This window comes from Bos taurus, chromosome 21, assembly GCF_002263795.3.
Source record: "Bos taurus isolate L1 Dominette 01449 registration number 42190680 breed Hereford chromosome 21, ARS-UCD2.0, whole genome shotgun sequence".
NCBI classification, from domain to species: Eukaryota; Metazoa; Chordata; class Mammalia; order Artiodactyla; family Bovidae; genus Bos; species Bos taurus.
This window is the reverse complement of record NC_037348.1, coordinates 7,361,598-7,376,954: the sequence shown is the minus strand read 5'-3', so window position 1 is coordinate 7,376,954 and position 15,357 is coordinate 7,361,598. Positions and strand designations below refer to the sequence as shown.

General features: G+C 35.9%; 1 protein-coding gene across 4 annotated transcripts in view; it reads left to right on the top strand.

The window, feature by feature from the left end:
• Positions 1–15,357, top strand: part of LRRC28 (leucine rich repeat containing 28) — a 189,841-nt gene that overhangs the window by 39,481 nt on the left and 135,003 nt on the right. For all 4 annotated transcript variants that reach the window (XM_005221757.5, XM_015459150.3, NM_001038156.2 and 1 more), the window contains 2 exon segments: positions 4,819–4,856; positions 5,493–5,630. In XM_005221757.5, coding sequence (XP_005221814.1) covers positions 4,819–4,856; positions 5,493–5,630 — 176 coding nt within the window.

The following is a 15,357-nucleotide window of genomic DNA, read 5'->3' as shown; positions in this document are numbered from 1 at the left end:
TTAAAATTATTTGCAATTTAGTTTGATCCTTTCATGGTCTGTCTTTATGCTTTGTTAGGACAGGTCTAGAGTAACCTCTACTGTAGGGATAGTTTAGCCCTGTTACCCACAGAATGCCTTTTGAGCATCTCATTTAAATGCACAAAGTGATCAACAAGGATTTGGTACCCTTGCTGCTCAGAACTTGAGTGCTTTCTAGCCCTGTATGAGTTCTGTGGACTGTTCAGTTGTTAGAATTTTACAATTCAGCTAAGAGTCAAAGGTTGCCTTGAAGTTTTGTTTTCTTGTTTTCTTTTTTCAGTAGTGCTTCTCCTCCAGAACTGTAGTCCACAAGGTCCAGCTGCCTCGGGTTCCCTGAACTGCTGTGTATCTTCATAACTCAGTGACACTTGCATTCTTTGTTTGGGATCCAGGTCCACAATTTGCCTCTAGGCAAATTGGCCACAATTTCTTGTGAGCAACAAGTGAGTTGCTCACCTCACTTGTTTTCTCTCTCTCTAGCTGCCTCTTGTCAGTATCTGAAAATAATTGTTTCATATAATACATTCAGTTTTCTTATTGCTTATAGCAACTAGGTAAATCTGGTCCTTATTATTTAATCATGACTGCAAATAAATGACTTGTTCCTTTAATTAAAAAAAAATTTTAATTTGGAACAGTTTTGTATTTACAGAAAAGTTGTAAAGATACTAAATACAGAGTTCTGGTATCCAGTTTCTCCTGTTGTCAACATCTTAATACAATTTTTGTAGAACTTTTGTCAAAATTAAGACACCGACTTTGGCATATTACTATTAAGTAAATATCTATAATTTTATTTAAAAAAAACCAGCCAACCATTTCCCAAAGTGGCTATATTGTCATGCATTCTCACAAAATGAATGCATCATTTTGAGTAGAAGAAACAGCTTGATGAAAACCACTTAGGTTGAGACACCACCATTTTAACTAATTTGAAATTACAAAAATTTAGAGAAGGGACTTAAAATTGCCAAGCCTTTGATTACAGATGACTCATGATAACAGTAATAACTATAACAGTGGGGTTCATTGAATTCTCTTCTAAGGGCTTTACATTTATTGATTCATTTAATCCTTACAATATCCCAATGTTCTTGATGCTATTATCCTCCAGTTCCTTAGATTAAGAAAGTGAAAAGGTCACTGATTTTCCCTTGCTCACATGGCTAAAAAGGTACACGCTGTCTGGCTCCAGGACCTACTCTCTGATCCATTCTGCCAAGGATGATTGTTATCGGTTGCACATCAGAAAAACCTGAGATGGCCTTGGGCATCTATATTTTGAAGACCACTGGTGATTCTTATGTGTCGTCAGGATTGAGAACGTTCTAAACTGCTGCTTCTTCATTATAATGTAGATAAATTTAATGTGTTAAAATATACTTCTTTATTTTAATGATAATAGTGAATAATTTAGTTCTTGTTTTGACTCAGACATTTTAAAGTCCTTTTATATAGGTAGAATGTTCAAACTCTTGCACAATTGCATTCATCTCATGCACTAGCAAAGAAATGCTCAAAATTCTCCAAGCCAGGCTTCAACAGTATGTGAACCATGAACTTCCAGATGTTCAGGCTGGATTTAGAAAAGGTAGAGGAACCACAGATCAAATTGCCAACATCCGTTGGATCATCGAAAAAGCAAGAGAGTTCCAGAAAAACTTGTATTTCTGCTTTATTGACAATGCCAAAGCCTTTCACTGTGTGGATCACAACAAACTGTGGGAAATTCTTAGAGATGGAAATACCAGACCACCTGACCTGCCTCCTTAGAAATCTGTATGCAGGTCAAGAAACAACAGTTAAAACTGTACATGGAACAACAGACTGGTTCCAAATTGGGAAAGGAGTACGTCAAGGCTGTTATATTGTCACCTTGCTTATTTAACTTATATGTAGAGTCAGTTCAGTTGCTCAATCGTGTCTGACTCTTTGCGACCCCATGAACCACAGCACTCCACGGCTCCCTGTCCATCATCAACTCCTGGAGTCCACCCAAACCCATATCCATTGAGTCGGTGATGCCATCCAACCATCTCACCCTCTGTTGTCCCCTTCTCCTCCTGCCCTCAATCTTTCCCAGCATCAGGGTCTTTTTCAGTGAGTCAGCTCTTTGCATCAGGTGGCCAAAGTATTGGAGTTTCAGCTTCAGCATCAGTCCTTGCAATGAACACCCAGGACTGATCTCCTTTAGGATGGACTGGTTGGATCTCCTTGCAGTCCAAGGCACTCTCAAGAGTCTTCTCCAACACCACAGTTCAAAAGCATCAATCCTTCTGTGCTATGCAGAGTACATCATGAGAAATGCTGGGCTGGATGAAGCACAAGCTGGTGTCAAGATTGCCGGGAGAAATATCAATAACCTCAGATACGCAGATGACACCACCCTTATGGCAGAAAGCAAAGAAGGACTGAAGAGCCTCTTGATGAAAGTGAAAGAGAAGAGTGAAAACCTGGCTTAAAACTCAACATTCAGAAAACTAAGACCACAGCATCCGGTCCCATCGCTTCATGGCAAATAGATTGGGAAACAGTAGAAACAGTAAGAGACTGTATTTTGGGGGGCTGCAGAGTCATTGCGGATTATGACTGCAGCCATGAAATTAAAAGAGGCTTACTCCTTGGAAGAAAAGTTATGACCAACCTAGACTGCATATTAAAAAGCAGAGACATTACTTTACTCACAAAGGTCCATTTAATCAAAGCTTTGGTTTTTCCAGTAGTCATGTATGAATGTGAGTTAGACTATAAAGAAAGCTGAGTGCCGAAGAATTGATGCTTTTGAACTGTGGTGTTGGAGAAGACTCTTGAGAGTCCCTTGGACTACAAGGAGATCCAACCAGTCCATCCTAAAGGAGATCAGTCCCGGGTGTTCATCAGAAGGACTGATGTTGAAGCTGAAACTCCAATACTTTGGCCACCTGATGCGAAGAGCTGACTCATTTGAAAAGACCCTGATGCTAGGAAAGATTGAGGGCAGGAGAAGGGGACACCAGAGGATGAGATGGTTGGATGGCATCACTGACTCAATGGACATGAGTTTGGGTAAGCTCCGGGAGTTGCTGATGGACAGGGTGGCCTGGTGTGCTGCAGTCCATGGGGTTGCAGAGAGTCAGACACGACTGAGTGACTGAACTGCACTGAACAGATATAGGTAGAACTAGAACTGAAGCACATATTTTGCAGATTACAGAAAAATCAGTTATCTCTCTGTTTTGGTGTCTAGGCACTCTGCCTTTTTGTGTAACACATGCAAATATGTGTTTATAGTGTGCGCGCGTGTGTGTGTATAATTACATGTTGTTTTCTGGCATAAAGAATTTTTAGAGTAATCTGACTAAGTAATTACATATTGCTTCCTAAGAGTAATGTTTAAAGAATACTTACCTTAAAATATAGACACATTTTAAAAAATAAAATAGGGAATCATTTTGTGTGCACAAAGCAAGGAATAAAATGAATCATAGAATGGTTTAATTGGTTAAATTGTGTTAGGCCCAGAAGGTTAATACCCACACAAAATTGATTTAATCCAGCATATAGAAATCTTCTTAAATTTATTAATTTTGTATCTTTCTTATTTTTTGTAATTAGACTTTTTAACATTTGATATTAGGCTATAAAATATAGAGGACTAAATTCTGTTTAAAATATGTGAAGATTGATTATGAAGTATAATAAGATAGTAGTTTTTTTTTTAATTTTATTTTATTTTTAAACTTTACATAATTGTATTAGTTTTGCCAAATATCAAAATGAATCTGCCACAGGTATACATGTGTTCCCCATCCTGAACCCTCCTCCCTCCTCCCTCCCCATACCATCCCTCTGGGTCGTCCCAGTGCACTAGCCCCAAGCATCCAGTATCGTGCATCGAACCTGGACTGGCAACTCGTTTCATACATGATATTTTACATGTTTCAATGCCATTCTCCCAAATCTTCCCACCCTCTCCCTCTCCCACAGAGTCCATAAGACTGTTCTATATATCAGTGTCTCTTTTGCTGAAAATAGTTTATATCAAAATCTAGTTCTCTGGTCTCAAAATCAGTGATACAGATTTATTTTTAAAATTATTATTGTGTGATTTTCATTGGTCACTATTGTTTTGTTCTTAATAGTTGGCTGCTGACAATTGCATGATGTCTCCACCAGAGAGTGCTAGAGATACTTCAGTGGGGAATGTTATTTACTTAGGCTTGCCTGGACTTGTCAGTGGGTTAGACCTTTTTTATTTTTAGGAAAGAATTTGATTTCTTGTTTACAAAATTCCACTTGCTGTGAAATAAATTGTATATCTTGACAATTGAGTATTTCTACAGATATTGTAAATGATAAGTGTTTAATCACTTCATTCTTGGTTCTCCTAGCTGTCTTGAAATATCTTTGATTTGATTATTTTGTGACGTTATCCTTTAAAAATTAAAAGTTGTGTTTCCTTATACACAGTAGTTGTTGATTTTTCTTAACATTATTAGGTGTTCTGCTGAAAACCTTCATAACTTAAAATGAACTAAACTAGTAATGTGTTTTATGAGCTTAAGAAATAATTGTTTATTGTGTATGCTTTTTAAAATAGAAACTGAATTAGCAAATAATTTTAATATTTGCAATTCTAGCATACAGTATTATTCTCAAAGTATTATTAATTATTTTGTGCTATGCATTTAGAATAGTGTATGAAAGAAAGTCTGGTCCTTTTATTATTTTCAATAAATTTCTAAGTGAGCATTTTACAGGGTGACTATCTAGCAGAAGTACTAAACGATAATAACTTTTTCCCCTTCTTTTTTCTAGGTATCTTCACTCAAATAACATAGTTGTGGTTCCGGAAGGTAAATACTTTCAGTTTTTACTAATAGTTAGGAGGTGCTAGAGTTAAATCTGTGCTTTATAATAGTAGAACAGATTGTCTCTTTAAACCTATTTTGGTTGGAGTATTAGGGAATTTTAATTATAAAACATCATTATTAGTTTCAAAGCTTTTTTCCCTCTAATTAGTAAGTCTAGTTAACAGTTACAATTAAATTTATTAAGTCTAAAATATTTATAATGGTTAAGTAAATTATTATCAGATAAATTGACATTGGGTAAATAATAAAATAACTTCTAGTTTATTAAATCAAGTTAAGCATTTTGGTTAGATAAAAAAGACTTTATATATCATTTCATGAATTATTTATTCAAGTAGTTTTTTACATTGTTTTAACATTTTTATTTGTAATCTTTTTAAAGTTTGTATTATATTAAGGTAGAAGTGTTACTTCATAGAATGTTGTTTGATACTATACTGCAATAAAAATGTTTAAAAAAATTAATTTGATATATGCTTTTACTATTATGTCAGCACCAGAGATAGGGATATTAAGTATTAAAATATTTAAACTTGCATAATATTTAATTGCATTAAAAATTGGTCTTAACACTTGAGTCAAATTAATTTTGCTCTTACCCTTCTTTTCTCTTCAAAGCCATTGGATCCCTTGTGAAACTGCAATGTTTGGATCTTAGTGACAACGCCTTAGAAATCGTTTGCCCAGAAATTGGTCGTCTGAGAGCTTTACGTCATCTTCGGTTGGCTAATAACCAGCTGCAGTTCCTACCTCCAGGTAATCACCGTCTGTAGCACAGAAGCTTCTTGTCTGTTCCAAGGCTATTTTTATTAATATTTCTTACTTTGTGTCTAGGCAGTGGGCTTTGGGTATATCTGTAAGTTTCTGATTGCCCACTTGTTAGAGGAGGATGGTAAGGAATGTGGATGGACTATGAGTAAAAGTCTTTTCCCTGATGCAGACGTAAAAAGACGGCATTTACGTTTTTGAGCTGCAATTACTACAGTTGTGCATTGCAGTCAGTGCCCCTTCAAATCACTGCCCTGGTGAATTATTTGTACCAAAAGCTACTTTAGTGTTGAATTTCACATAAGGGAATTTATACAAACTTTGCATTTTAGTGTCTGAAAGCAGATACATGCAGTGTTTTCTCTCATTCTCTAGAGAGGTAAATGGTGTACATTAACTTTGATTTAATGTGAATCATACTAGAATTTAGTAGCAGAATTTAAGTTTGAGTTCTTGAACTAATTGTCACTTCTGCCTACTGATCATCCTATTAGATTATGATGTACATATAGACAGTACCAAAATCCTGCCTTCTCCTGAGCTACCGTTAAGTCCTTTGACTTTCTTACAAGGGACATTCAGAGACCTTTCTTTGTGAACCCGCACACTTGGAGATTCCTCTGTCTTATATCATTTCCCATATTTTTAAATCAGTGAAATATGATTTAAAAAATAGCTTGTGCTTCAGGTATAACATGAAAGTACTCTGCATTTAAAAATATGCAGAAAAAAAATGCAGACACCACTCACATTGGGAGTATTTGTACCTAGTAACTCTTGGTATTCCTGAGTCTTTTAGTGTATCCAAGTGGAATATATGACTCATCCAAAATTACAAATTACTGCCTGCCTTAGAACTTCAGGGATATATGAAACTGTTAAAAATTACTCATGTTAAATCCATGAATGAATTTATAATTTAAAAAATACTTTCTCCAAGGTTTTTCAGGTACAGAAATTTCTAATTGAAACAGTAGTTGATTAATTTTTAGACTTTATGTGCCAACTTTAATGTATACATTCAATATTGTATACAAAAATGGTATTAGTATAGCAGTTTAAAATTTTATAGCTTTTAAAATATATATATATTATATAATTTTATAGCTTAAAAAATATTTTTTAACTTCATTTAAAGTGTCTTACTTTTTATAACTCTGCTTAGTACAAAAAATTTTAATATGGTGTAGGAGTATGATCTTTGCTTTAAATTTTGTTGTATGTAATCAAACTCAATGGTGCTTCATCATGAAGCTTGATTTCATCAAGTTTATGTATTCACATACTCAGGAAATTAGATTCTCTTTCAGAGATTGTATAGAAAATGTATCAGCAAAGATATACTTTAGATTTTCAGAATATTTTTATATATCAGCTTATATAAGATATAGAGTCAAAATGCATGGATATAATACTGAATATTTTAGATTTGATTGTATTTTTAAATATGAAATTCATAAAAGATATGTTATAGAATCAAAATGCATGGCTATAATACTGTGTTCATAAGCGCCTTTTTCTATACGTTTAAAGAATGTACGAGTAACAACTCTATTAAAACATTGTTCTTTGTGTTCTGTTCTGTTTTTTCCTGTAATGTAGAACATTTTGTGGTAAAATGTAGCCATTTCCTTTCATTATATACTCTCAGAGGTTAAGGGTATACTAATAATGTCATTGACTGCTTCCTAATAACAAGTGGAGGGTATCGATTTCCTGGCTACCTTCATGTAATTTAAAATTTATATCTCACCTGTTTCATAACAGATTTGAAGCATTTACTTCTGATTTTATCTCCCTAGCTTATTTCTGTTGCTTGTGTTGTTTTTTTGCTTAAATGACATACAGTAGTATCTATGTATTTTGAGTAGAAACTTTTGATTAAGCTATGTATATAGTTTCTTTTTTTTTTCTGGGCCATCATAAATACAATGCTCTAGATCTTACTAATTTTTTAGTTCACTTTATGTATGTCTTTATGAGATAATTTCACTGTTATGATTTGAATGGGAGAGGGGCTTGGTACACATTTACCAAGTGTACCCAATCATTAGGGACATACTATGGAAGAGTATTTCAACTGTAGTAAAAAATGTGAGGAATTGCCATATGGTGTCCATTTAATGACGATAGACTCCAATTGATATCTGTTAGCCTCTTCTGTGGAGAAGGCAATGGCACCCCACTCCAGTACTCTTGCCTGGAAAATCCCATGGATGGAGGAGCCTGGTGGGCTGCAGTCCATGGGGTCGCTAAGAGTCAGACACGACTGAGCGACTTCACTTTCACGTTTCACTTTCATGCGTTGGAGAAGGAAATGGCAACCCAGTCCAGTGTTCTTGCCTGGAGAATCCCAGGGACGGGGGAGCCTGGTGGGCTGCCGTCTATGGGGTCACACAGAGTCGGACACGACTGAAGTGACTTAGCAGCAGCAGCAGCAGCAGTGGGAAAGAGTTTGTGTGTGTGTGATTGGCGGCGGGGCACAGGTAGTTCATGCAGCCTCTGCCTGTGTCTGGGGCTCCTCTGGATTGTATGCTAGTGTGCCAGTCCACGTATAGCCCTTCAAAGCAAAGTTAGACTGCTTTCTCTTTAACCCTTGTCTGTGGAAGATTCTTTATCCTCCTGTTACAGTCAAGCGTGTTAGCCACTGGGAATCTCTTCTCTTTTAAAATATGCTTATCACTTTTTGGGGTTGATTCAGGTTTCTGGGTGTTCTCAGTCTCTGACAAATTTTAAAAGCTGTAATTATGTAGCTTTTCCAGTTTCTTTTCATGGTTAGGGTTTAAGTGACAACTCTCTTGACTTTCTGTTTTCTTCTTGGAATTGAGTTCTCATCCCTCACAGGCTATCGCAATTTGGGTTTTGTTTCTCCCTGCCTTTCCTTCTCTACCTCCTTTTTGTTTCCTTTTGGATTACTTGAGTATGTTTTAGTGTTCCATTTTATTTCCTCTACTTTAGAGGAAAAGTTTAGGTTTTTCTTTAGAATTTACAGTATGCACCCTTAACTTATTGCAGCTTACTTGGGATATTGTACCACTTAACATAAATTTTAAGAACCTTCCAACAGTATACTTCCATTTACCCTCCTTCCGTTGTGTTATTGTATCATATATTTTATCTCTACATACTTATGAACCCTACAATATATTTATTTTGCAGCAATCAGTTGTTTCTAAAGGGAATCACAATTAAAAAAAAAGATATTCTTTGTATTTACCCATTATTTACCATTTCCTGTACTCTGTTCCCTCTTGTAGACCTCTTTTTTGGTATTATTTCTCTTCAGCCTAAAGTACTTTGTTTAATATTTCTTGTAGTGCAATTCTCCTGGCAATGAACTATGATCATTTCTCTTTCTGTGAAAATGTTCTTTATTTCACCTTGGACTTTTAAGGATATTTTCTCGAGATACAGGATTCTGGGTTGACAAGACAGTTTTTTCCTAAGCACTCTTAAAGACAATCTTTCATTGTTTTCTGACCTCATTGTTTCTAATGAGCAGTCAGTTGTAATTTGTAGTTTTGTTATCCCATATGTGTGTTTTCCTATGGCTACATTAGATATTTTCTCATTATCTTTGGTGTCAGCAGTTTATGTATGATGTGCCATGATGTAGGACTTTTTATATTTATCCTGCATAGGCTTTTCTTGATTCCCAAATTGGAAAGTTTCTTATTATTTTTCTTTATATAGTTTTCTGCCCCACATTTTTTTCTGTTTATCTGTCTTCTACTGCAGTAACTTCTTTTGTTCTCTCGAGTATTTTATTTATTAAGCCCTTCTTCACTCTCTCATAGCTTTTTTCCTCTTTAGTACCTTGTCTTGCATTTTCTAGCTGCTTCAACTCCCAAACTGTGACCTTCAGCACTGTGAGACTGCAGTGTTCCACTTGGGTTCCCCTTCCCTATGTTGTGGCCAAGAAAGCCTTGTCTGGCTTGGGACACAAGAGGTATTTCCCTTATTTCAGTGATCAGAGTCCTTTGTTTCCTTTCTGTTACTTGAAAACAGTTTTCTTATTTATTTTTGACTAGTTGTGTTGCTGTATTTTGGTTGGAAGCAAGTCTGGTGTAGTGACCTTGTCATATCTGGAAGTGAAAGTCCTATTAGATGTTCTTTGATTTCTCATCTGATTGTTTACCTGTATTCTTTTATATAACTTGTATGCCATTGAAACATTTATATGTTGCATTCTCCCACTTCTAGTATCAAAACTATATCATTGTTTGTTACAGAAGAATAAATTTAAACTCGTTTTCTTCCAAAAGCCTAGTCTGACTTAAGTAAAATTACATGATCTGTTCTGAAAAGAAGTACGACACACTTACAAATAAAGGATTACTGGAGAAAGATTTCCATCAGTGCAGAGCAATTTGCCAAATACCTTATGACTCACCATTGGCCACAAAAGCAAATGGATATTAGAAGAGTCAGAAAAACCAGCTATCCCTTGATTGTCAAGAAAATCCTGATGCTTTTGTGATTCACTGTAAACCCTCTGTGAATTCCCGTGAGAGAAGAGTATGGTAACAAACAAACCCCAAAATGTAACTAAGAGTCAGAATAGTTGTTGCTTACATCTGGCATGATAAATCAGCCTGTTTCTCTGAAATGATTTTGCCCTTAAAAAGTTGTTTTGTATACCAAAAAAGGAAAGATTTTTAGCCCAAATTGAAAACACGGAAGCAATCAATGTTATACTTAAATGGATAAAAGCATGCAAAAACAGAAATACATACTACATATAAGTAGCAGGAATTGTTCTAAAACTCAGGCTTCAAGTATGGTCAAGTTTATCATTTTTTTCTTAAAATTTACTTTTCTTCTGGTTAAGCCTCTGTTGCTTTATTGGAATGAAATTTAGTATCTCTTCTTAGATTTGTCCTGTTGCCACCTAAATTATTCTGAAATCTTTATGCTCATTGCTGGCAGTCAGGGGCTGTAGATCAGCCTTCTTCCTACAGAGGACAGGAAGCCTGGTCATGCTACAGCTTCCCCCATTGCTTGCCGCCCCACCGTTGAGACTTCATTGGTGCAGTCTGACTGATAGTAGTGCAGCCTGCTGTGACTCCTCAGAGTTGCTGACCCTTCTCCTGCGGATACAAGCCTGGTCAGAGGTGCTCCACGTTTACATCCATGGGTTACGGTTTCTAGGATTGATAGGGGGTCCCAGGAACACTGGGCCAGCCCTGGTTTCATTGTGCCTGTGTTCACTCTTCCTTCTTTAGTGGTCAACTCAAAGGGAGAAGAGAGCAGTTCTCATCTTGAATCTTCAAAACACAAAGGATCTAATTGTGCCACCTGCCACCAAATAATCAAGGCTGTTCACCCCTGTATTATCCTCCTTGGGTGGATGCCATAGCAATTCACCTTCCTAGTGAAACAACTTTTCAGTGATTCCACATCAATACTGGCAAAATAGCTAGCTAGCACTTTTCTCACTAAAAAATGTAATTGATCAATCTGGCAGAGTCCCCTCTGGTGTTACCAGGCTATGTAAGTATAGTCAGCAATATATGTAAATAGACTTTCTATTTGGTAGGATTGGCTGCATGATCTGGGGCACTTACTATTTCACCTACTCAACAAAAAAGTATTTATTGGTTCCAAATATATTCTGTGTCCTAGAGGAAGTGGGGACAGTGAAGGGATACCAAAATCTAGAGCCAGGCTTCAAAGGAGCTTGTAATATTTTATTGTTGAATAGTTTAAACTGTTAACTTCCAGGGAAGAGACTAGTTAGAGAAGAGAGAAAGAAGTATTGATAGTGTTAATAGTTGGTCATTATCTTGATATAGTGCCAAGTGGTTCAGGAATCTAGTTTGACAGCTAATAGGGATAAAATCTACCCACCCTCAGTTTGCTAGATGACCACTGAATAAATGAATAAATTGTCCACCAGAGTGCTAAACTCATATTCAGAACCTGTTCTTTCAGTGTGTCTTATAGACATACAAGCTACTTTATTAGTCTAGCTTGCAGGTAGGACTTCCCTGGTGGCTCAAATGGTAAAGAATCTGCCTGCAATGTGGGAAACCTGGGTTTGATCCCTGGGTCAGGAAGTTCCCCTGGAGAAGGGAATGGCAACCCACCCCAGTATTCTTGCCTGGAGAGTCCCATGGACAAAGGAGTATGGAAGGCTATAGTCCATGGGGTCACAAGGAGTCAAATACAACTGAGCACAGGGCACACACACAGCACATATTAGTAAAGTAACTTTATCCTGTATATTAATACTTAAATGTATATTAGTATCTTTATAGTAATATAGAGATTTTCAGTTCAGACTTTTACATAAAATTATTTAGTGTACTAGATTAGATAAAACAGATTTATCAGAATAAATTTCTGTTGATACTATTACATATTGTAAAATTTGTTTACAGAGTTAAAACTTCTAAATTATATTTTAAAACTTTTACAAGTTTGAAAATTATGTAAAAGTCTTAGAATAAAAATGACCATTAAAATTCTTCTAAAAGAAAAAGAATTTGTTTTCTGGGCCATGCATCCTTCTCAGTACAAAAAAAATACAGAAAGTACTCCTTTTAAGGTAAGGTGTGAGGGGAAGTGGTAGAAAACTTGCCAAATGTCAGAAACACAAAAGTTTATTCTGGTGATACTTTTTAAAAAGGCAAAAGGAGAAAAGTTGGTCCCTCAGAGAAAAGGGAAAAAAGAGAAAAGTTGGAAAGCCTCTCCCATCAATCATGCTATTGAATTCCTTTCCATGGGCCATTCCTTTGTGAAAAAATTTCAAAGCAGCTAATGTCATGATAGCAGTGATCTAATTTGAAGTCTTTTAAGGAGAATACTTCCAAATTCACTTCACATGCAGTGCTTTCCCTTTCTGTATGCAATTACACCATGGTGTATTACCAGCTTGGTGTTGTACGGGAACCTTGAAACAATACTGAAGTCAGTGGAGAGATTCAAAAGAAGTCAGGCATGATGCGAGGGACTGAGCTGTTTACACGGTGTGCAAGAGCAAATGGCTTGGGGTTGGATATTTTACACTATTTTGTCTTTGAAGTGTACATTTAAATCCTTTATTGAAATATTTTGTGAGAAGTGTGTGGTTGCCAGAATAGAAGCCCATATTGGGTTCATAATCATTTGTTTATTATGAAGACCAGGAATTAGGAATATTAACAGAAAAAAAAGCCTAATGATTGTAAAAATGTTCATAATCTTTTGGAATAAACTTTCTTGAGAACTTAACAAATGTATTTTCTTCAGTGCAACCTATGAATGAGAATTCAGTCATTTTTATTTAATGTATTTTTAAATTCAAATCAACTTGCAGTATTTTGAAGGTGGTATGCAGCAATTTCTACCACACCTTTTTATATTTTGGCAAAACTTGGGTTTATAATTCAGTTTTACTAAAGGGCTTCAAGTATTAAGCATGTTTTTCTTAATAGAGTGATTTGATATATTGCATTTATTGAGCAATCTTTGGGAAAGGCAAGTGTTAGATATGTAAACAAAGATTATATTTTAATGGTTATTTTATGGTTTTAATTGATTTTTTACCTTGATTTCAGTATATTGTTGTTTTGTGACATAATGAGAAAATTATGGTTTCATTTTAATTGTGGAGAAAAATTAGCTTGCAGAGTATAGATGATGTGCTGAAATAGGTATTTCTTAAAAAGTAATGTCTTCAATATGTATTTTGTTTTATTTTTTATATGTTATTTGAACATGCTTGTTGCTTCTTCTGTAAATTATGTTTTATAATGTTAAAGGTTTTAATTTAAGTCAGATTGTCTGTTCTGCAGGTAATTTTAAAATTAATGATTGATTTAGTGCACAAAAACCTTTATGATTTGCCAAGGATTGGTGTAATGAGAAGTAAACAAAATTTAGTTTGTTAAAAACTCCCCCTGCCTCCCCCCTTTTGTTTAATTTTTTTTAATGATTTCTTTTTAAAAAATCACTACTTTAAGCAGATGCATTAATGTCTTTGAGCAATTTGTTTTAGTTTTTATTGTATATTTATAAAGTAGTGAAAGAGAAGAGTGAAAAGGTTGCTTGAACCTCAACATTGAGAAAACTGAGATCATGGCATCCGGTCCCATCACTTCATGGCAGATAGATGGGGAAACAGTGGCTGACTTTATTTTTCTGGGCTCCAAAATCACTGAAGATGGCGATTGCAGCCATGAAATTAAAAGACGCTTACTCCTTGGAAGGAAAGTAATGACCAATCTAGACAGCATATTAAAAAGCAGAGACATTACTTTGTCAACAAAGGTCCGTCTAGTCAAGGCTATGGTTTTCCCAATGGTCATGTATGGATGTGAGAGTTGGACTGTGAAGAAAGCTGGGCACCGAAGAATTGATGCTTTTGAACTGTGGTGTTGGAGAAGACTCTTGAGAGTCCCTTGGACTGCAGGGAAATCCAACCAGTCAAAGGAGATCAGTCCTGGGTGTTCATTGGAAAGACTGATGCTGAAGCTGAAACTCCAGTACTTTGGCCACCTGATGTGAAGAGCTGACTCATTGGAAAAGACCCTGATGCTGGGAAAGATTGAAGGCAGGAGGCGAAGGGGACGACAGAGGATGAGATGGTTGGATGGCATCATCAACTCGATGGACATGGGTTTGGGTGGAATCCGGGAGTTGGTGATGGACAGGGAGGCCTGGTGTGCTACAGTTCATGGGGTCGCAAAGTCGGACATGACTGATCGACTGAACTGAACTGAAGAAAATTTGAAATCAAAATAGTGGCTATGGAAGTGATGAAAGATGGTTGTATATCCCTTCTACTTCTTAGCTAGATTTGCTGACTTCCCTCTCCTGACTTACTCTGGAAGAGAATCAAAGTCTGGCAGATCTGTTTTGATGACTTTTTTATTTTTAGTTTTAATAGTTTGGTATTCATCACTTTATTTTGAATTTATAGTACCAATATTAACATCTTATAATCAGTTTCTTTTTAGGAGTAACAGTGGTTTTGTAGGAGTCATATTTACACATGCATTTAGATCCTAACACAAAAGTTTGTTGGAAAAAAAAAGCTGAAAAATATGTAGATATTTAGAATAATAGATCTCAGAATTATTCTTTCCCTCATCCATTTTTACCTCTTTGAAAAATAGAAGTATTCATTTTTATGAAGGAAAGCACAAGTTTCTTATAAGTAAAATAAGACTAAAATTTTAATTATTAAATCTTCAATTAATCAAAGAAATATTCTTAAAATTTTTCCTTTGATGCTTTGAAAAAGATGTGTAATCTAAAGCAGAGCAAATACACATTGGAAGGTTTTTTTTTAACATTTATTTATTAAAACATTTTTTTCGGCTCTGCTGTCTTCATTGCTGCATGCAGAGGCTTTCTCTAGTTGTGACGTACGGGGCTGCTCTCTAGTTGCATTGGCAGGCTTCTCAGCGTGGCAGCTTCTCTTGTGGAGCTTCAGTGCTTGTGGCACATGGACTCCAGCGTGAGCTCAGTAGTTGTAGTGCTCTGGCTTAGTGGCCCAAGAGCACGTGGAATCTTCCTGTGGGAAGGGACAAGGGATCAAACCTGTGTACTCCTCATTGGCTGGTGGATTCTTAACCACTGGACCTCCAAAGTCTAGGAAAGCATTTTTTAAAGTGTGCACAGTTATTCATGTTGTTGTATATATCCTAAACCCAAATTATGACTTTTGTGGTGTAGTTCTGTTCCCTGAGGTCACTGCTGCTGCTGCTAAGTTGCTTCAGTCGTGTCT